We start from the raw sequence: 22,375 nt of genomic DNA on the forward strand, positions 1-22,375 counted from the left end.
TCAGGTTTAAATGTATAGGTGTAGGAACCTTTGTAATCCATGAATGTGAGAAGCACTTTCTTTATTGTACATTACTTTACATATTGCGAATTACATTAGCTCACTTACTTCCTGTATTTTGTTCTCTGCTTGAAAGTTCCTTGTAAAGGTAGAATATAAAAATGAATCCCTAGATGCTATTTTTTTTTAAAGGGAAACATCAAATGTATGTTCATACTTTGGGACATTCTATAATATATATTTGAAGAATTAAGAATGCAGCATTATATAATGGGTTGCTCAGTTTTACAGAATTTCTGACCTTTCTCTCTCTATATATTTCCGAATATCAAAAATCTTGGTCTCTGTATTTTTCCCCCCCAGAAGACAGGTTTGCATTCAAATCTTAATTATAGAGTTCTCTGTTTTTTTTCTATTTTATTTTGACTAAATATTTTATCCCTGCCTAGGTATATGTTACAAGTTGACCATCCCTTATCTAGAATTCCAAAATCTGAAACATTCTTCAATCTGAAATTGTCCACAATGATGGCTGGGAGAGTGATAACTTTGCTTTCTGATGGTTCAGTGTACACAAACTTTGTTGCATGCCCAAAATTATTAAAAATATTGTCCATAAAGATGTTTCAAAACAAAGGCTAGGGGGTGGCTCCTCCTAGCCTTTGGAGCTCCTTACCAAAGAAGGCTAGCAATTACTTCCTTCTTTCTCCCTTCTGTTGGTGGGTGAAGACAGGCTTTGAGAATTTAAAGTTTTTAAGGAAATACCTTTTAAAGATGATGCTATATGACAGATTTGATAATTTGTGGAATTGTTGCATCTCTTCCTAAAGTCTGAATCAGCTACATGCGGCATCTCCCTGACAAACAGCGTCCTGACCTAATAGCTAAGTTTGTCCCAATGGAAAAGGTCAGCAGTTGCTCTGCTTCTCCCTGCGAATCTGGGAAAGGCAGAAAAGCCAATGTTTGCCTGACAAACAGCATCCCAAACGTGGCTGCTCTGAATTCACATTTTTTTCATGTCAGGAGTGACTTGGGAAACTGCAAGTTGCTTCTGGTGTGAGATAATTGGTTGTCTGCAAGGAGATTGCCCAGGGGACACCTGGATGTTTTACCATCCTTGTGGGAGGGTTCTCTCATGTCCCCTCATGGGGAGGTGGAGCCGACAGAGGGAGCTCAGCCCACTCTCCCTGGATTCGAACAGCTGACATATCAGTCAGCAGTCTTGCCAGCACAAGGGCTTAATTCATTGCACCACTGGGGGCTCCATTAATCACAATGATAAATAATGGTAGTAAATACGTATAAATGGTAAATGTATTTTTGGGAGATATTTCAGGAGTTTCTAAAGCAGTTTGTGATGCAATGCAGAGATGTAAAATTTCCACCAGTCATTCTGTGGGACATCCCATAGCTCCTTAGCATGAACGAGAAATGCTTTGAATATATTCTAGCTTTTCGAAGTACTTATCCTGTAATAAAGTCAGTGAGTATTTTTACATGGGATTATACTATATTATGACTGTAATTTTGTGTTAACAGACTTTTGGACACTGTATTTATTTGTAAACATATGTAATGCATCACATCAAAACACATTTGAGTGATACAACAGTAAGCAAACAGCAAATTACCTCGAAGTATTAGGCCGCTTGTTTTAAGAAATATAAAGGAAGTGAAATCAGCCTGAATTATACTTATGGAATGCATTTTTAGAAAACATTAATGTCTTAGACTATGCTAAACATTATACATTTTTTCTAGGTATCAGCGGGGTTTCCGATCTTTAGCTGCAAACCTGCAGTTTTCTGGTGATGGCCCTATTACACAGAAAACAGATAATGCAGGTGCTGTCAAAAAAGAGGAAGAAGAGGAAGAAGAATATGATATTCCAGGAGAGGTTGAAAACGTTGTAGGTATGTCTGATGCAAAGACAAAGCAATATAATTTCTTACGCCACAGCCATTGAGAGCATAGTTTTTGCATGTGCTTCTGCTTATGCCTTATTTAGCCAGGGAAGTAAAAACTCATGATTTCAGTCATGATCGATTTATCATTTTAGAAAATATATAGCTATGGTTCTGTTAGATACTTTTGAAACATGTCTCCCTCTCCTTCCTTCTTCACCCAGGATGAATAATGGAATGCATATTTTTCAGTCTTAAAGATAGAGATCTAAGTCTCTCTCTCTCTCTCTCTCTCTCACACACACACACTTGAAAATCCTTATCTTAACCTAACGGTAATGTCTAAATTGTAGCTGAACTTTCTACACTGAAGAAGAAGAAAAACAGTTAAAATTTTGAGCCTCACGGGCAGTATGTAACTTGAAAAAATTAATTATGTGAATTGATCATGCATTTAACAGGAATATCATTTTTTACTACCTCATTACAAGACCAAGATAATATTTTCCCAAAAGACCAATATAGATGAAGATTATTTACTTGCCTGGTTATTTATTGAGAGAAACTATATTTTGAGATAGGTTAAATTCTATGGAATAATAATAATGATAATAATAATAATAATAATAATAATAATAATAATAATAATTTCTTCTCTTTTCCCACCCCACAGAATGAGTTGGGGAATAACAGATATAATATACCACATATAATATTAGTGAAGTTTAGGCTACAGGACCCACACATAATTAAAAAACTACCTTTTTTTTTTACTTTGGTGAATACTGTTTTATGAATCTCAAGGTTTTCCAGCATGACTCCATAGAATTGCATCGGAGGCTCTAGAAATTTCTAGAAGAACATTTTAATCGACTCCATGAATCAGATCTGCAAATGTGGCGGCCCAAATGTGTCTTTTCCCTTAGTAAAATATACTTGTGTGGAAAGCCTGATCGATGACAAAGAAATTAAGAACTCGTCCATTTCTCCTCCTTTTCATTGATACATTAATTCCACCAGTATGTATTTTATAAAAATGGCCAAAAAGTACATTTGTGAAAAAAATTCCAAGATCTAACTCCGAGTACAAACATTTTGGCTTCCTTGAAATATGGGTCTTGCTAGGATTTGCAACTCTGGCGAATTCTCTAAGATCTCTGATGCTGTAGTTCTGTATCTTTTAGGGTGCCATGTGGAGTGACAGTTTAAAAACTGTTCTATGATATTTACGTATAAATAGCTATAGCTATTCTGGGTGTAGCTGTGCCATCAAAAACTTTATACATACATAAAAATTAAAAATAGGTTTAAGATTAAACCAGTTCTTCCAGAGTCATCCTATGAACGTCCAGAGGCTAAAGTGGTTGAGATGCTTTCAAGGCTATAATTGTCTTTTCATGCTTTGTAGCTTTCAGCACTGGATCACTTCAGAGCACTTTGCTTTTTAAAGAAAATAATCTGCTATTAACCTACAGTTTATGGTTAAGAAGGACCTGTGGCCTGATAACATTCTGCAGATACACATATAAATGTATTACACTATTTAAAAGCATAATGAATCGCCCAAGGGCAGAGAAAAGCGGTATATAAATGAAGTAAATAAATAAAAGCACTCAAACAATGCAGGATCAAATCAGATGGACTCTGTAGTCGTATGGTCAGATGCAGGTCTATTTGAAATTAAGTATCATAGGAAGGTATTTCACATATATTCAATTAATACAAGTTACAGTACATTAATATGGTGAAATGGAGATAACTGATCCACCACTTAAATGTCAAACGTGTTTTTTTTGTTGATTATTATGGTCTTTGTTGATTATTTTAACACATAAGGCCTAGGCAGCTAAGACACAGATAGAATAAGCCTTTTAGCTACTGTGAATTACACAGTATGGGTGTGGAACAGACCACTGCCCATGACTGACTCACCACTGTGCTTTTGAAAAAAACTCTTTTTTCAGTGTTGGGAACTGTTGAATTCTACTTTCAAATCATTTATCCAAAATGATGGTGAATCAATTCTTGCTCTGGCAAGTCTGAGCATTGAGTGTATTTTGTTTCACAGAAGGTGTTTGTGCCTGTTTGGTTTTGACATCAGTCTGAGTTGTGTTGCAAGTGGTGTCTTAACTTTTTGCAGTGTTTTCCGAATGTGTATTTTGCCTCCATTCTTTTAAAAAGACAGTGCTTACAGTCAATTGTATTCACTCCAATTAAACTGACATAGATGGCCCCACTATTCTGCCTCATATTTTTCGATTAAGGTGTGGACAATGTTTATCTCTTGATTTAGCAAGAATTAGTGAAGTGCCAAAAGAAACTGGCTACAGTTTCCTATTGGAAGCGATTTAATCTTGACAAGGTCTCAAGTCTAAAGGAGGTGTGCTAGATGTCCTCTAACTTGGGTTTTTAAAAAATGTTTTTACAGAGCAATTGCTGATTGGATTGAAAGACAAGGACACAATTGTAAGATGGTCTGCTGCAAAGGGGTAGGTGTTCCAAATCTGTTTGTAAATCTTATAAATGTAAAATACAGCTCTCTAAGTAGAGCTTGAAGTCATTAAGTTGAATGAGTAAGTCAGGTTAATATATGAAACTCAGCATCATCTCTGCCTCTACCTTCCTGTGCCTTAGGCTTCTTAGTTTCATTTTTGACAGAAATATTTTATTTTAGAATATTAGAGAGCAGCCACATGGGGCTATTGAGTCCAAGGGCATGGTTATTTTCTTTCTTTTGTGGTCTTTGTTTAGGAAAGGAATTGAATTCATTTAAAGGAAAATGAATTCAATTTTAGAGTACATACCTTCATACTGACTTTTTTTTGGGCGAAATATATTTGAGGTAAAGACTTCTTACATAAAGCAACATGTAGAAATTGATTCTGAAATAGTAATAATATTATGTAATAATATTATTATTATATCTTGAGTTATACCAAAAAATAATTATAACTATTTTTTAAGATCCAGTGGGTTCTCTCATCTGCCTTATATTGAATCAAACCAGTCATATCCCCTGACTGGTATTCGCTCTTCAAGAGTTTGAAACAGGAATCTTCTCTTAGCTTATCCTGGCTTCCTTCACATCCTTCAAACCTGAATCCTTGGTTTTGGAAAGCCAAGGATTCAGGTTTGGGCACTTTTCATAATGAATACATCTCACTACTCCTCATACCATATTTAAATGTTGTAAAGTTGTAGACCTGCCTGGTGGTCCAAGGAATTATTGCTTGAGTGTGGCCCCCAATAAAGTGGGGAGGATGTCCAGCCTTCTGCAGGACTCATTAAATGTGCTGGGAACAATCCCTTTTGAAAACTAGATGATGTGAGGACAGAGAAGGAAAAATGGGAAACTGAGAGTGGGGGAAACTAACTAATGATCTTAAGACCAACAGTTGCATCTGAGGAAGTAAATTTGGTCTGTGAAAGCTTATGCTGCCAACTTTTTTCTCTGAGATTATCTATAGCTGTTAAAAGTGAATAGACTATTGACAACATTTCCAAGAGGTAAAGAAAACAACAACACTCCACTCACTGTTATCATTAGGGTGCCAACAGAGAAATGAAAATGGTGAGGCATGTTCCATCATGGCTGGATTTAGTTCAGGCTAAGGGCTCCACCAGAGTACAGTTGCTAATTCATGCCAACTAAACAGACTGTGCAGATAAAGAAATATAAATTAACTCAAATTCTTTTTGAATTACAAAAATCATGATGTTGGATAGATAGGTCCAACGTGTATTGTTGAACCTGAGTTTTGTAAAACTGTTGCTTCTTTTTAGGATTGGCAGACTGACTGGAAGGTTACCGAAAGAGTTAGCTGATGATGTGGTTGGATCTGTGTTAGAATGCTTCAGGTAATTCTTTGCGTTACAGAAAAGTTTGAAAGAATGCCAAACATTTATTTTTGACAGAAAGAAATGATCGAAAAATGCCATAAGGCAATGAAGTGTTTTTTAGTCCCATAGTAAATAACTACAATCCTACACACACAAATAGTTATTTAAGAGTAAGCATCTTAAAATAATGTAGCTTTTTAGTGGAATGATTTTTAAATTATCTGTAGAATTTGAAAAGCAATGTACTGTCTGGGCATTTCTGCTGGGAAGGATTATCATAGGGGTAAAAAAAGGGTAAAGGAAAAAGTATCAAAACAATGGCTGGAGTGCTTCCCTACAAGTAAAAGTTATAAACAATGCTTATAAATTTGTCCATGATTTGAAAATAGTAAATAGAGAAATTTCCACTGCTTGTCTTACAACATTAGAAGTTGGAGATGACCAAAACTTAAACCAACATAAAAAGTATATTATCAAGATGTATAATGGCCATTCATAGAAGCAGATCCTAAAGGGGTTTAGCCATTTCAGAGATAGGAGGCCTGTATAAATTGCATGCCTCTTATTACTAATTTGTGTGGTCTTTTTTTCGTGTTAGGAGAGACTTGAGAAACTGTCTCTTCTGGTGTGAGAGAATTGACTGTCTACAAGGACGTTGCCCAGGGGTCGCCCGGATGTTTTGATGTTTTACCATCCTTGTGGGAGGCTTCTCTCATGTACCCGCATGGGGAGCTGGAGCTCCCAGAGGGAGCTCATTCACTCTCTCCCCGGATTTCAACCTCCAACCTGTCAGTCTTCAGTCCTGCCAGTACAAGGGTTTAACCCTTTGTGCCCCTGGGGGTTCCTTGTCTGGTCATTGTAATGCCAAAACAGTGAAGAATATGGACACTTGATTTTATCTAGCCATATTCATCTTATGATTAATTTAGTTGTCATCGGCTCAGGGATATTGTAAACACACATATCTCTACGAAACAGTCTTTGTAGAATCAATGTAATTAATTAATATAGCTTTTTAATTGTCATTGTTTCACTATCCCAATATAATGTCCAGTCACCTTCTTTGTAGTTTATTGAATTTAGGATAAAGAGAAAGAGAAGTTAACCAGTTAGATGAAAGTTGTTACCTTTGTTTTATCAATACGTCCTAGCTCATATCTAGCATTAAATGAATACTTGGTAATAGTGGGAATAAGATTGATAACAATAAAGCAGTGACAGAGTAAGTACACAAGTTCAGGTGGTGTATGTCTGGATAAAAGTATTTTTGTAAAAAAAAATCTTAATTAGATTTGACATATGTCCTCAACTAGATTCTATTGAGTTCAAAATATGTGTGAATGTTTTTTAAACAAAGGGAAACAATATTTTGTTGGAAGAATTAAGATTTTTTTATATTTACTGAATTATGTTTTCTATTTACTAGTATTTACAAATGAAGAATCTTAATTTATATTGTCTTTTTTCTAAAATAAATTCCTCCGTGGAAAATTGGCTATGTTTGCATTATCATATATTGGCTATTTAGGACCAGTTGTGTGTACAAACTTTTTGTCTGGACATGTAGCGCCTTTTCTCCTCCCTTTACAGTGCAAGAAATCAAGGCAGGAAATGTTTAACTGTATATTGCCACTTTATTCTAATTTGGAAAATATGATGGTCATGATTCCATATTTAGAATGTCATTATTTGAAATTTGCTCTGAGTTGCTCTGAAGTTGGTGAACATATTTTCCTGGTTCAGACAAAAAGGGGTTTTCTGGTTTACTGCATCTTGCATTGCAGAAGGAATGAGGGCTCCTGCATATATTAATAACAACAACAACAATAATAATAATGACAACAACAACAACAATAAATGATGATTATAATGATAGTAAGGTGCAATATAGTCCTCTCCACTATCCCACTGAGCAAGTTTCCTTTTATCTATGTATACTAGTGTTTTCTGATTTGACCAATAATTTCTGTTTATGTTATATATCACTTTATTAAGTGTTGTAGGCAATATCGGTTTGAGTTGTAACATTTGTTTTAATCCATACTGAAATTTGTATAAAGTCTGAATTGCTTTGCATCTTAAAAGGCTGCTTGTACTAGCAGGACATGTCATCTTATTTTAATTTAAATATGTGACAACACTAAAAGTTGAAAAAGCAGTGGGAAGGAAGAGAAAGTAATGGGACTTAGATTGGGATGTGGTTCTGAATCTGGCATTTTGTATGGTTGCCTTCTAATGTACATCCCATTCCAACAATAGGCTTTGAGGAAATCTGAACTTGATTTTTGTATGCTGCTGATGCATAGTTACAGAGTATAGCAGGGGGCTTGTTTTGGGAAACACAGTTAACATGCACAGTAAAACTTAGAAACCCTTCTGTTTTCTAAAATTACAGTTTTCAGGAAACTGACAGTGCTTGGCATGGTGGATGTTTGGCTCTAGCTGAATTAGGAAGAAGGGGGTTGTTGCTACCTTCCCGACTCCCTGATGGTAAGTATCTTGTACTTTGACTTGGTTCCATCTTTTATGTGTGTGGCTTTTAATACTTTTACATATTTTGTTGATACACAACAACAACAAAAACATGCATTGGGGAGATGTACACATAACAATGATCTAGAATGTTTGAGGACTCCCATTTTATTTTTATTTATTTATTTTTATATTTTTTCTTGAGATTGTTTTACCCTCTGGTTTGATTTGATATTTGTTGTTCTTGGCACTGAATGTTCGCCATTGTGTTATTTTGCTGGAAACCGCCCTCAGTCCCCTCAGGGAAATAAGATGGGTTATAAAAATTATTATTATTATTATTATTATTATTATTATTATTATTATTGTGCTGGACCAGTTTGTTTAGTCACTGAGCTGCTCCTGCTGCAAACAGCAATGGCTAAACCAACCACAAAGTTTAAATTCATTTTTGTTTCTCTTTATATGTGAGTCGGAAACGTAAGACTTTTCTGATAGGTTGAGGAAACAGAACCTAGAGTTTCATGGTGCAAACATAACAATAAAACAACCCAAGATTGAAGATCTGTTATTTGTTTCGTTGTTTCTGCTTCCAAGTGTGGGTTACACAACACGTGAAATCCTTGCTAATCATGTGCAGATTCTTCTGTTGAATACTGGAGTGACTGTTAACTAGAATTAAATTAATGAAAAATATGAGATGCTTCTGTCAGTTTTTGATTTTGAAATATATTCATTTTATTTGGAGTATTTTCTTTGTTTGTTTCTCAGTCATATTTGTTTTGCTGCCATTACTCATCCCCCCTTTTATTTTCATCTTCCAAAACGTCTAAACATGTCTAAACATCCATGGACTCAAAATCCATGGATCCAACCCATCTTGGATTCACTTAATAGACAGTATACTGTATATCTGAATCCCTGCTGAGAAGCATATCAGCTACTTTGCTTCTGTCTTCAAGGCAGCAGAATTCCTTTGCAAGGCAGCTGGTGGGACTTGTTGCTGCGTCTGCGTCTGCAACCTGTCTTTTTAAATAGGACATTACTGTATACCAATGGTTCCCAACCCATGGGTTTTCTGTTGGGTTGCCAAGCAGGGTAAGCTATGAAATTTTTTTAGAAGGAAAACATAAAATCACGACATCACATCCTGCATTTATTTGCATAAATGTGTAATGATCTTTTGTTCGTTGAGCTAACTTGTTGTGAGGTCTAGGTTCATGCACAGTTCATTGATTATCTCTACAGAATGTGGGCGCTACTCAGCTTTTGATTGGTCAATTCTTAGTAATGTGTGCACGCTAAGTATCTAGCCTTGTTTCTTGTGGGTGGCAATGGTTTTTCTTTGATACCAGTGAATTCTTCAAATTATAATAAATTGTATGCTAACATGAATTGAATGATCCTACTTCCAGGAATCTGACTCCTAGCACATTACATTATTTCTCTGAGGTGTCCAGATGATGTTTCAGGCTAATCCATTTCAACCTGGAGTAAACCAAATTCATTAAATTTAATCCAGGTTTAAAAAACACCTTGAAAGATCTGGACCTTAAGTTAAGGTCCGGATCTTTAAAGGTGATGTCCTTGTAGGGACTGACTCTGAGGACTGCTTTCGCAGTCCCAGGGGTCAGTCCCCACAACCATCCCACTTCTTCGAACTTTCAAAAAGCCCGGATGGGTGGGATGGTGCCCTTCCTCCTCTTCAAGTCCCCCATCCCCTCCCCCAAAACTTTCCTGAGTGGCCTGCCAGCCATGCAGGCCCCTCTGGAGAACTCTGTAGTAATGTCAGAATAATGCGTTTGGGAGGGGGGGGGGATTCCTACCCCACCTCCTGAAGCATCCTTCTGATGCAATTATAGAGCTCTTCATAGGAGCCTGCATGGCTGGCAGGTCCCTCAGGTAAGTTTTGGGGGAGGGAATGAGGGGCTGGAGAGTGGCTAGATGCCCTCCCAGGTCAACCTTTGGTTAACCCAGAATAGCATCTAGCCGCCCCCTCAAGGGAAAGCCCGGGTTTGGGGGTTGGAGTCGAGACAAAGTCCTGAGTTGAATTGGGACTTTATATCCTGATTCGTCTTGGGACTTTGATATGTCTGGAAGTGTCATCTGAATCTCTTCTTTGTGTCATATGCAATGTCAGGTATGTGTTTGGTAGGAAAAATGTGCCTGCACTTCCAGTTTGAAGTTTCTAAATTTGGGAATTTTATTATACCCCTTCTTGTCTTGTTTCTGAAATGGGATGAGCATATTTCTTTTTCTTTCTTTTTTTTGCTGGGCTGGATTATGGCATATCCTTTTACTTATTTTGTTACAAATAGCATTTTAAATTTCAGCTTCTCAAAAATTTAGTATTTTCTTTGCTTTTTTGCTGTTTATTTCTTTAGGGTATGATTTTTCTTGCAGCCATTTCTTCTTGTGTCTCAGTTTGCAGTTTAAGTCCCCCACCCCACTCCCTCTACAAAAATTTCCTCCCTAAAGCCATGCATCTCCCAGAAATCTCAGCTTGTTTTACATTTTTCTGAGTGTTTGAGGTTTAGCTACTGCTCAAAAATAACATATGAAAATGCATTTAAAACTCAATATTTTAGGATGCAGTACATTCCTAATGCATATGTAAAGATGACATAAACTGTAATTGTGGATTTTGTGAAATAACAAAAACGCTTTGTAGCTAAGTATTTATATGGGATTTTTGTACAGATAATTGAAAAATTGTATATTGATGTGGTGGCGGAGGAGATGGATTAAATAGATGCATAATTGACCAGAGCCTAAAGTAAATTGCTCTGTTCATCCTCAGCTGAACTTTAAATGCTACCACTGACATTTAAATTAGATTTATACATTTTTAAAGGAGTATTATTGAGGGATACTTGATGCTTGCATATAGAATAAATTCAGATGTGCATTTTTTTGTATAATTTATTTTGGGTTTACTTTCTTCATGCAAGACACATAATAAACCAAAAGTAACATAAACATTTCTCTTTCTGCCATAACAATTTCCCCAATACATTTCAATTTACTGTAGAAAACAAATCTATATTTATAACTCTTGCATTAGAAAAGTATAACAAAATATCAATTTGTCCCTCAGCCACAAAGCCTTGAAAACTATTATTGTAATGCTTACAATATAGTATGGATGCAAAGGATAGAAATAACACTTTCCACATCAGTGTTCTTTTTAATTAAAATAAATAACCCCTCAGTCTGGAGTTTTCCAAGGGTGTTGTTTAAAAAAGCATTTGTGTTCAAACATCTGCTATTTGAACTTCCTTTCAAAAACCCAATCTCAAGACCTGACTTAACTTAATTTTTAATTTTTAAGGTGTGGTTTTCATTTTTTGTTTGCACAATTGAAGTACAATGGGTTATTGGCTGCACTTAGACAACAAGTCATTTACAATGATGTTCACAACAAAAATGGAATCATACCATCCTAAGTGTCTCTGGGCTAATAAGCACACTTGTTTGTGATGTAGTGTCTTCATGTTCTGTTGATGAAGCTTTATACACTGTATTGACAATAATTCATTACTGAACCTTAGTAAGTCAAGCCAGCATAAATATTTAGAATGAAAACATTAAACCAGTTTCATGTCAGTTTAGTATTGACTAATTTAAGGCATAAAAATTGTCCATTCTGCCATTTAATCATGTATAAAACGGATGCAAACCAGTATGTCAACAAGGATTTGAAAGGAAACAGCAAGGATATAAGAGCTCTCAGATAATGTTATCAAAGCATATCTTCAATTAAAATACAATGACTATTTAAGCTCTAAAAGACAAGTAGAAGTTTTTAAGCTTAAATAAATTGCAGAAGAAAAACTGAGACAAAAGCTGTTATAAAATAAAAAGATACGAGAACAAAATAAGACAGAGAGTTGATACTCATCCTGTAAGTTAGATATTATTAATATTATTACAGACTACACCTTTGGTAATAAAAGGGAATGTAAAAGTCATTCTGACATAGTGCATTTTAAAAATATGTTATTTGTTTCCGTTTGTATTTAAATGTTTTCTCTGTAGTCTGAAGATATTTGAGTTACACCTTCAAACATAAATACAAAATTAAAGAGTTCATATAACTGGGACTTTAAATGTCCCTTTGATGCTTGGCGATCACGCTTTCATGTCACCATGAGAGTGCATTAGAAGGTGAACATCATGAAACTCTGGTTCTCTTTCTCAAGGTAAAAACTCTACTGCACTCGTTCATTCGTATTCGTTTTGTTCCTTGCTGGAGTTTAGAGATTTCCCTTTGATTGGTCCTTTTTTGTCCTTTTGGCTTTGGACTGCAGTGATTATCCTGAATATCGGATGCTTCAGGGGTAGAATCGGTAAATTGAGGGCTACTGTCCTGATTACTTTTCTCCACAGACTCCATTTGGAGTTTACCAGGGCTATAGGCAGCCAACTGACACAGAGCAACTGCTGCAGTCTGTTTTTGCTCATCACAACTGTCAACTGTCCTGAGCTCCTGCACATCTTTCCTCTGCATTTCAACAGGAGACTGCACAAAGGAGCTTCTATCTGTGTGATTTGCTGAGTTGCATATTTCTGCTCCCAAACTTTTGCTTTCATTTTCAAGAGATTCACTGTCTTCAGCTTCGTATGATGGACTCTGTGATTTTGTATTACAGTTGTCTTTTACTGAGAGATTCAGAGGCATTTCCTGGAGTTCCATGAAGTTCTGATGATCCGGCTGCAAAGTGTTTTTGTACATATGTTCATGAGTTATATTCGTATCTGGCTTCTTGGAGAGATTAAGTGGTGCAATCCCAATGTCGTCATCAGAATTGGACAAAGGCTCTTCTGCGCCATCACTTGCATGTTGCATTTTTTCATTTTCACTAGTGACATCACTATTACAAGAAAAAAGAAAAAAAATCAAAAGGTTATTATGTAATTAGAAAAAAAATGCTTAAATAAAAATAACAGTATTTCAGTATTTTTATTTAAATATTATGGCATAGGAATGTTTGAGGTTGTTCTGCAGAACAGGATCACAGAATCTTAGCATTGGAAGGGACCACAGAGGCCACCTATATGCATACAAATTCATTTGTGTTCATATGAAATACATTTGTTAATATGGACAACTTTTCTGTTGGTTTTTCAGAAACCTGGCATTAAATCATTACATAAGAATTAAGAGTTTCAGTTTTTGTCAAATTGTTATGATGTGTTTTGAGCATTACTTGTGCTACATATTGTAATATAGGTTAAGTATCCCTTATCTGAAATGCTTGTGGCCAGAAATGTTTTGGATTTCAGAGTTTCAATTTATTTGGATTTTGAAATACTTGTGTTTGTATATATAAGAATAACGGGTCTTTGTGGAGAGTCTAAATGCAAATTTCATATATGTTTCATATGATTTTGTACATGAAACAAAGGTTGCATGCACTAAACCACCAGAAGACAAAGTTGTCACTATCTCAGCCACCAAATTTTGGAACAATGAATAAGGAATAGTCAACATTTATAAATTGTCCCAATTTAAGTCACCATAGATTTCTTGAATTAATATTGGCTATGTGTTAACAATAGTAAAATATCCACTTTGGTGGCCTTTTTTAGAAATGGGTGACAGAATTTTTAAAGCACAAAATAATATGTGTTTTCATTGAGAGATGAGCAGTAAATTGCCTTCTGTTCTTTCAAAACATAAGTTTTGATATGTGTAGCCAATTGTAATCATTTCTTTTTTTATATTTACAGAGGCCCTGCTTTTTCTCTCAGAGGTGGCACAGTTCTGGCCTTTTCTGCAGTAACCCATATATACTCTAGGACCCTTCTTCCCTGGAATACTGATTTCAGTACTAATCTTATTAGTATTTCATAGGTGAATAAAAGTGGTGATATTTGCCACTTGTTTCAATCCTATTTGAAACAATATTGCCTTTTCTCACTCAAGTATTGGCATCACGTTAAGTATCTTAAAATGAAAGAATCCAAAATATTAATTATATTGTATGCTACTTAGAGTGTCCCAGTGGGCAAAAAATATTTTTAAAGACTGATAAAAAACAACTTAAAAAGCAATCCTATCTCTGAACATTTGATAAACTGAGGCAGAAATCCCAATCCAATTTGTTTAGGCATTACTCTATTTATTTGGGAGGGACATACTTCTAAATGAACGTGTAGAAGGATTGCTCAAATGTGGACTAAGTGGAGAATACAACAGAAAAGAACGGATGATATACTATATGAAGCAATTCTAAAGCAAAGTTATCACATGAGGGTGAATGTCTAACAAAGGGGAAGCATGCATGCTTAGGGCCCCATAATGATGATATAAGACAGTGGTTCTCAACCTGGGGTCCCCAGATGTTTTTGGCCTACAACTCCCAGAAATCCTTACAGGTGGTAAACTGGCTGGGATTTATGGGCGTTGAAGGCCAAAAACATCTGGGGACCCCAGGTTGAGAATCACTGATCTAAGAGAAGGATAATACTTTTTGCCACTACCATTTCTACTATGCTATATAACTCCAGAAGCAACAATAAAGTCAGCCAGTTTCAACAATCAGGCATAGAAGTAAAAACTACCCTTAAAAAAAGACCTGTTGTATAAACTATCTTGAATGTCAGAAAGGTTTCTGTAGAAGGTACACCTTGCTTTATAGAATCACAACCACTTTAGATGTGTTTCTTCTATCAAAATGGGGGAAATCATGAGGAAATAAATTAACTGGGGAGGGAACCTAGGGTTCACAAAAATAGCTTAAGGATTTATTATACCCGCCCTGGCATAAGGGGTTTTAACCACAAACATATGCTGACACCTTACATAGACTGCTTTACCAGTTTGACATGTAATGAAATATTGTCCTTGGGAGTCCCTGTGTGATGTATCCTAAAGACATGTTTGTTTTTTCAGTAGAGATTTGAAAATATAATTTAGAAAGAGTGCTGCTTTTACCTTCTGGGTGGATTTTCACTTGCTTCCTGTGGTAGAGGCAAGGTAGACTGGTTTGTAGTTTTCCTTACAGGCCTGAACGCTGTAAAACCTTCAGGTTGATCGTATTTGTTAATATTAATAGCAGATGACCTGCCGGAAAGGTCGGACAGACCTTCACAAGTGCCATTGCTTGTCTGAGTGAAGTTTGTTGGGCTGGGTCTCCCTGGAGACCCTGTGGCTGCGCTTCCAGCACGAGGACTCATTTTGGCATTTTCTCTCTCATTTTGGTCCTCTTTGGATTGACTTTTGGCATGCTCCATAGGAATTTCTTTCTCATAGTCAACTGCTTTTCTATGAGTATTTATTGAATGTAGAGTAGCTGGACTGGAAGATGCTGGATACAGCAAGGTTGTGTCTTCCATTAAATGAGAACTTGGATCTCTGTTAATACTTGTAATGTGCGGTAGCCTATAAAATGCTGACTCTGTTGGTCTGCTGAATCCATATGGTACCGGTGGATTAGGATGATACTGCTGGAATAAACGGTAGTGTTCATATGTTGCAGGATTCATTGGTTTAGAAAGTGGTCCAGGATGAGGAAGAAAATGTCTTTGATCTTGAGAACTGTAGACAGAGAGCACTGGACTATCACACTCATGAGTGTTTCCTGGGAGAAGGTAAGGTGCATAGATAGCCAATCCATGTTCATAGAGTGAAGGTGAATATTCGGGGATGAAAGGATGCATATAAGATGGAATAGAGTTAAACCCTTTTGCAGGTGGAATTTTGTTAGTAAAATCTGGCGCAATAAGTGCGGAACCTGTTTTCCATGGAGCATGAAATGCTGACTTCATGTGGTAAGGAGTGCTTTTGTTTGAATCAGAAAAAGATGGCAACTGAGATATATCATTATTGTCTTTACCATGTCGGTGTTCTACTGGAACAAAAGCAGAAGGTCTTACAATACCCTCAAGGCCAGGCTGTATGTTAGCTGTATTGCCATCTTCGTTACCAATCAGAGTTAATTCCTTTTGAACTGATGCTTTTTGTCCATTACTTATTGCTTGGTTTTGAACTTCTATGTTTTCCTTGGCATCATCTTTGGCAAAAAGATACTGAGGTTTAGAATCAAGACTTGAGAGAGATTTAGAAGACATTGGTTTTGTTTCAGATTCTGCTTCATTGATCTGCTTTGGTTCCAAGGAATTTGATTTTGAACACTTGACAATTCGGTCCTGTTCAGACACTAAAGTAATTGAGTTTTTGCAAAGCCCATACTTCATATGGTTGAAAAGATGTGATTTCTCGTTGCAGGTGAAAGGGCATTGAAAGCACTTGTATTTAAATGGCTTTCCTGGCGGTCTCGGGATATAATGAGGTTTCTTTGGCTTACGTTCTTTGATCATGCTCATCTTCTTCCTTTTATTCTTGGAATTACACCAGTTTGTTAATGGTGATTTTATTTGGTTTCAGTCAAATGTATATTCTTCAAACTTCCTTCTAATTTATAAATGAGATTCTCAAAAGATTTGATTTGAAGCCAGTTCTGGAAGTCATCAGGAGAAAACGGCACTTTCCACAGGTAACTGCAATACAAAAATTAAGGTTAGAAGTACTAGAATCTGAGAACTGAAAAGAAGATACCTATTAATTCAAATATATGATAGTTTTTTCTTCCTACGTTCTGTTTTTTGTAGCAGAATAATTTCTTTATACTGTAGAAGTCCCAACAGCTTTTGAGAAGCTAGTAAGCAAGGCATGATGGTGGTGCCTTCCCTCTGTTATAAGTCTAATCTTCTTTCAAAAAGCCATTGCCACATTTCTGGCAGCCCATCATAGATTTATACATAGACATTACAATATTGGCAACACTGATTTTCACTCCCTATTCTATTATTTCCCAAAATGGAATTCATTCTTTTCCTACAGCACATTCAAAGGATAATTTTTACCACAACCTCAACATTTATTTTCTGTGTAAGTCAGAACTAATTAAGAAATACCACATTGGTTTATAAGTAATGTTGGATTTTTTGCCTAACAGCATCACTTGATACTTCTGTTGAATCTTGTTTCCCCTTTTATTAGACATTCACCTCCTCTGCAGAATTATTCACTTTTGGCTTTCATTTCATTGTACTTGAATAGCTTGGTGTCATCAATAAACTGGACTGATTCACTGCTTATTCCTAAATTTACAAATTATGATCATGGGAAAAATGAAGCTAACACAGAAGAATCGGTCAAGCCTTCATAAACATGAATATCCTAATGAAAGGCTCCTCTGTCTGTGGAGAGCCCTAATTAACTGACCTGAAGTTCAAGGGTGTTGACTACCTGAAATTCCTGTTGCATTAATTAAAGAGAACTCGTTTAAGCAACAGTGGTGGAGCATCCACTTGGGATGTAACTGGGAAAAGATGAAAGCAGAGGGAGGGAGAGCTGTAGGTGGATGAGACAAGGAAAAGAAAAGGCGTAGTAATGGAAGGAGAAGCTTAAGCAGAATCCAGTCTAGCCAGTTGGGGAAAGAGGAAGAGATTCCTTGCTTGGGAGAAGTAGGGTGGAGTGGAATTGAGTCCATCCTGCACAGCTGACCTAGCTCTACTAGAGAGCAAACAAGCTTTTTGAGCAGCCTAAGCAAATATTTAAGTATTAACCGGTGTGAATACCTTGCAACACCCCGTAACAAGCCAGATATTAAGGGCTTAAAATGGTATCCTCCTGCCAGTCCCTTGGTTGGTTATATGAGTGTATTGATATTTAAATTACCTTGTATTCAGTTTTTGTTTTAGTATGTATTACCAGGTATGAATCAGAGTCAGGTATCTCCTATTGATTTATAGAGGAGTAATCTGCCTGCTTTCACTTAGAAAAGGAAACAAGTGGATACTTCTAATACAAGCTGGTGATTTTCTCGGCAGATAAGTCAGATGGGCTTGTATCGACTTGTCCCATTGTTTGCTGATTCTGAAGGCGTGAGAATCTCTCTGAGTTACGTTCTCATGATTTTATAGGATGTGTTATGGCAAAGATCTAAAAACTGATGATTTCATCATGAACTGTAAGCACCATTATCAAAATGATGACTATTGCAAAACCATATACTGTATCTGAGTTACCCGAAACTACAGTAATACTACCTGTTAATTTAACAGGGAAGTCTGGTGGCTTTTGTTAAAAGGGTTTTGCCCACTGCTTTTGGGGTTCTAAATGTTAAAAACTCAGCATTGTTACTGTGAAAATTGAGAGTAGCTTGATTTGGTTAAACACAAACCCATATTATTCTAAAACAAATTTATTTTAGTCAGGTTTTTCTAAATTTGCTAAGGAACCACATACATTTAATCATGTGTGCCAGATTTTTACAACTTTAGACAATCAGCACTCCTGCATATAATAAAAAACTGATTTTTTTAAAAAATAGCAAAATAGTAATTATATATAAAATAGTATATATATAAACCCATACAAACACGTACACATACATATATATAAAGAAATTGAGAGAAAGCATTTTTTGTGCAAATAGATAGTTTATGGCAACATTTATTTTCTGTAAAGCAGAATTTTATAGAGCTTCTGTAAAGGTCTATTTTTGGTGCGTTTTTTTTTAGTGGGATCAAATTATTCAAAAGATGGCCACAATAAATGTTTTGTTTTTCTTTCAGTGGACCTCTTTGGGCACTCTGTTTTAAGTAGTTTCCATTTAGTATATTCTTGGTCCTGATGTTTGAAAAATACAAAGGTGTGGTGCTTTCTAGTCCCAGAGTATGAGTTTTTTTTTAACCCAACCACTGAAATTACTTAAGATTTATAAAACAATAATCAAGTTTTGCTTTCTTTTCTTTATGTATAGTTATTATTAATTATATGGTCACACATTTATTTTGATAATAAAATTAGAAATAATGAATAGCAAAGCAAACACTTTCAAAGATTGCACTTTGAATATTGGTAATGATAAATAACTAAAGTGAGTTCAGTCTGCACATACTGTGCGTTAGTGCTGATTTGTAAGCCTTGGTACAAATGTGATCTTTGTTGTCACAACACACTGTCTCCTAGGTTTACCGGGTTGATAATATCAACCATTTGACTTTATATTTTTATACAAACATGTAATGTAATAGAAAGAAAATATTTGTTTGAGAGACATTTTATTGGGTTTGCTAATGTATTGAGATACATTATTGTTTTATTTACTGGACATAGATTCATATTTTAAGGAGTTAACATTTGCATCATTAATTCTTGAGGAACAGAACAACAGATTATTCAGCCAAGTTTCTTTGCTTAACTATATTTCTATTAATGTAAGATGGATTAAAAGCAGCATTGGAGTTTTATGTGTCACAGTTGATATGTGGTTGGCTACAATTTCTTTCTTTTAGATGAAAAATGCCATACTGATAACTTAGTTTACCAGATTCTACTAAAATATAGATTTTCAACCAGCAGAACATTTAGCAATTAACCCTTGTTAATTGTTCAACTAGTCTACTGAAGAGCAAAATCCTGTCTCCCCCAAAATAAGGCAAGGCCTTATATTATTTTTGTTCCAAAAGATACCTTGGGTATTATTTTCAGGAAATGTCTTATTTTTCCAAATTGATTTTAATGAGCTGTAACTAGGACTTAGTTTTGAAAGAGTGTTTATATTTCGAGCACCCTGAAAAATCCTGAAAAATCATGCTCGGGCTCATTTTCTGGATAAGTCATTTTCGTGGAAATGGGATTGGACATATATTAAATGGAATAGCACAATCCTTTAGAAGTTCATTCATAAGCATATCCCATTGTGTTTTATTTCCATACATTCTTTATTGGACATAAACCCTGTTTCATTCAGTGGGATAAACTTTCGAGGAATATCAGTCTGTTAGATATGCTCTATTTAAGCGATATATACATAATATACTATGTCATCTGCCTTTAAATTTGGAATGTTACTATAATTTGTTAGGAACGTTTTTGCAATAAAAAGCACAGTGTGATTTTTTGTAATGCAAAGCAACACAAACTGAACATTTCAGCTAAGAACTTTTGGATTAAGTGTTTGCCTTTCACCATGGCAATTCCTTTTAGTCTACTTGGTGAAACTGTCCTTTTTTCTATATGCCACTACAAGAAATTATAAAGTTTCAAAACTAGTAGCAGATTTCAATTTTCCTTTCTTGTGACTGTTGCCCTAATATGTAGAACCTACTTAAGAAAAATCCAAAGGGCAGGCACAGGTATAATTATCTTGCTTACTTCAACTTAGCTATGAATGGCTGCGCAACCATTTTTTGAGCAGCATTAGTACGCACACGCTCGGCTGCTATTGCAGCATTCTTTTGGTGATATTGATCTGACTGACGAGTCCTCATTGGGGTGGAGCATTGAGACGGGCATGCTGTGATTAAAATATTGTGATGTGGCATTATTGCATAATACAAGATCATGCCATTGTCACCTGCCTACCATTTTGCAAGGACTGGGACTTCTGGATCCCCCCCCCCCCTTTCGTATTTTCCAATTGCTCTTCTCTTTTAGAACTTTTGGTCTTCCAAACTAAAACATATGCTCTAATGAAAATTTTATGCTTGACAAAAGTGAACAAAAGGACACATTCTCTAGAGATTGAGGTGAGAGAGGGGAATTAATATTCAGGAGTGTAGCCAACATATGGTTCTAGCTTTTCAAACAAGAAAAGGTGATTCTTTTTAAAAGTCATTAAAAATGATGTTCAATTTAATGAGATAGCTGATCATTTATTCATTTTCATTCTTATATACAAGGATAAATCAGAAAAATTACACACACCCCTACGTACAATATGGTTTTATTTTGAAGACACGTTTATGAAAATTAAAGTAATGGGATTCAGAGGGCCCTTCCACACAGCCATATAACCCAGAATATCAAGGCAGAATAACCCACAATATCAGTTTTGAACTGGGTTATCAGAGTCCATACTGCCATATATCTCAGTTCAAAGCAGATAATGTGGGATTTTATTCAGCTGGGTGGAAGGGGCCTGAGTTTGAGTCAAAGTAACAAACAGTCCCATGGCACTTTAAATGATAGGATATTTATTATAGTTCATAGACTCGAGGCCATTTAAGCAGGTGGAAGCTTGTGACACAGTACATTTCTTAGACTTCAGTGTGTCACAGGACTCTTTGTCTTTTTTTGTTTTGTTGCTGTAACAGATTAATTTGGTTTACTGGCTTGACAGCTGAGCAAAATTAAGAAATATAGGAAGGTTCTTCATGGTTTCTAACTTGCATCTTTAAAGCAGGTAAAACCTCAGTGAAATAGAACACAATACAAAGAACAAAACTTGAATAAATACAGTAATACTATTGATTCTCAATGTTTTTCTACATAGTGTTTGAAAGGTGAACAAAAGCACTGCAGTAAACTAGACCCTTTTCAATAAAGTTTTAATTCTTCTCTTCCCTAAAAATATAGTTTCTGAAGTCATGCACCTGTGTTAGAAAAGGAAAGTGCAAAAGTAATCCAGCAAAGATAGCTACCTAGCATTCCCCCAATTAAATAGATGGCTTTTACCATTACAATTTTTCAGATTGTAGCTGATTCAAAAGTCCACTTACCTGAGAATTTGGGAGCAGGGATCCAGTTGCTCGAGGTGCTTAAACTGTTGCTGTCAGTGCTGAAAGAGAACTACCTGTCCGCTGCTTGATTAAGTGAAACTGAAGGAGGCTGTTTCAATGGGAGGGACTTAAAAGTGTAGGAGTTGAGCCCTGAGGCTGTAGAGATGCACCTGATATTACCTCAGCCTGAAGCTACAGTTCATGTGTTTCCATCTACTGCTTTCATTTGATGTTACTTCAGCATCGGAGCTCTCAAGCAGAACACTTGTCGTGTTTGTGCCCTCTAACAAGCAAGTTTTTGTTTCTCTCACTAAGTTAATAATCTCCTGTCACCGGGAATGGAACACGGTACAGACATGTTTCCCAGTTTAAGATCTTTTAAATCATTTCTCAGCAAGAGGCAGGTCATAATGAAGACTGTTAGTGGTCATAAAACAGTAGAAGAAATTGCAGGCTGCAATGCAGGGTGGTTCTGGGTTTGGATTTTCTTGTCCTTGTTGTGATGTGAGAATACTGGTCTGCCGTGGCATTCCTCCCCTCCCCCAGTCAGCTTCTGTCTGGGAACCGTGAGACTGAAATCCTCCTTGTTGTAGGAACGTGTCAAAGTCTGCTTGTAATCAGCAGTGAAATGTATTATAAAT

General features: G+C 36.0%; 2 protein-coding genes across 2 annotated transcripts in view; one reads left to right on the forward strand and one right to left on the reverse strand.

Annotated features, from left to right (window-relative positions):
• TBCD (tubulin folding cofactor D) overlaps positions 1 to 22,375 on the forward strand; it is a 153,006-nt gene that overhangs the window by 38,974 nt on the left and 91,657 nt on the right. The window contains exons 11-14 of the mRNA XM_060764526.2: positions 1,762 to 1,913; positions 4,333 to 4,393; positions 5,688 to 5,762; positions 8,140 to 8,234. Of these exons, the coding sequence (XP_060620509.2) occupies positions 1,762 to 1,913; positions 4,333 to 4,393; positions 5,688 to 5,762; positions 8,140 to 8,234 (383 nt within the window). The remainder of the gene's footprint in view (positions 1 to 1,761; positions 1,914 to 4,332; positions 4,394 to 5,687; positions 5,763 to 8,139; positions 8,235 to 22,375) is intronic.
• Positions 11,093 to 21,974, reverse strand: ZNF750 (zinc finger protein 750). The gene is made up of 3 exons (XM_060764525.2): positions 21,735 to 21,974; positions 15,157 to 16,721; positions 11,093 to 13,090 (listed from the first exon to the last, which is right to left on the reverse strand). The coding sequence occupies exons 2-3, from the start codon at positions 16,545 to 16,547 to the stop codon at positions 12,391 to 12,393; spliced, it is 2,091 nt and encodes a 696-aa protein (XP_060620508.2). The 5' UTR covers positions 16,548 to 16,721; positions 21,735 to 21,974; the 3' UTR covers positions 11,093 to 12,390.

The sequence above is a fragment of the Anolis sagrei genome, chromosome 2 (assembly GCF_037176765.1).
Source record: "Anolis sagrei isolate rAnoSag1 chromosome 2, rAnoSag1.mat, whole genome shotgun sequence".
NCBI classification, from domain to species: Eukaryota; Metazoa; Chordata; class Lepidosauria; order Squamata; family Dactyloidae; genus Anolis; species Anolis sagrei.

Bases quoted from the DNA above. Each gene is read 5' to 3' on its own strand.
- ZNF750 (XM_060764525.2), bottom strand. From the start codon at position 16,547: ATGAGCATGATCAAAGAACGTAAGCCAAAGAAACCTCATTATATCCCG. The intron at 13,091-15,156 runs GTAAAAGCAGCA...TTCTTGTAATAG, and splicing joins AGTGAAAATCCACCCAGAAG to TGATGTCACTAGTGAAAATG.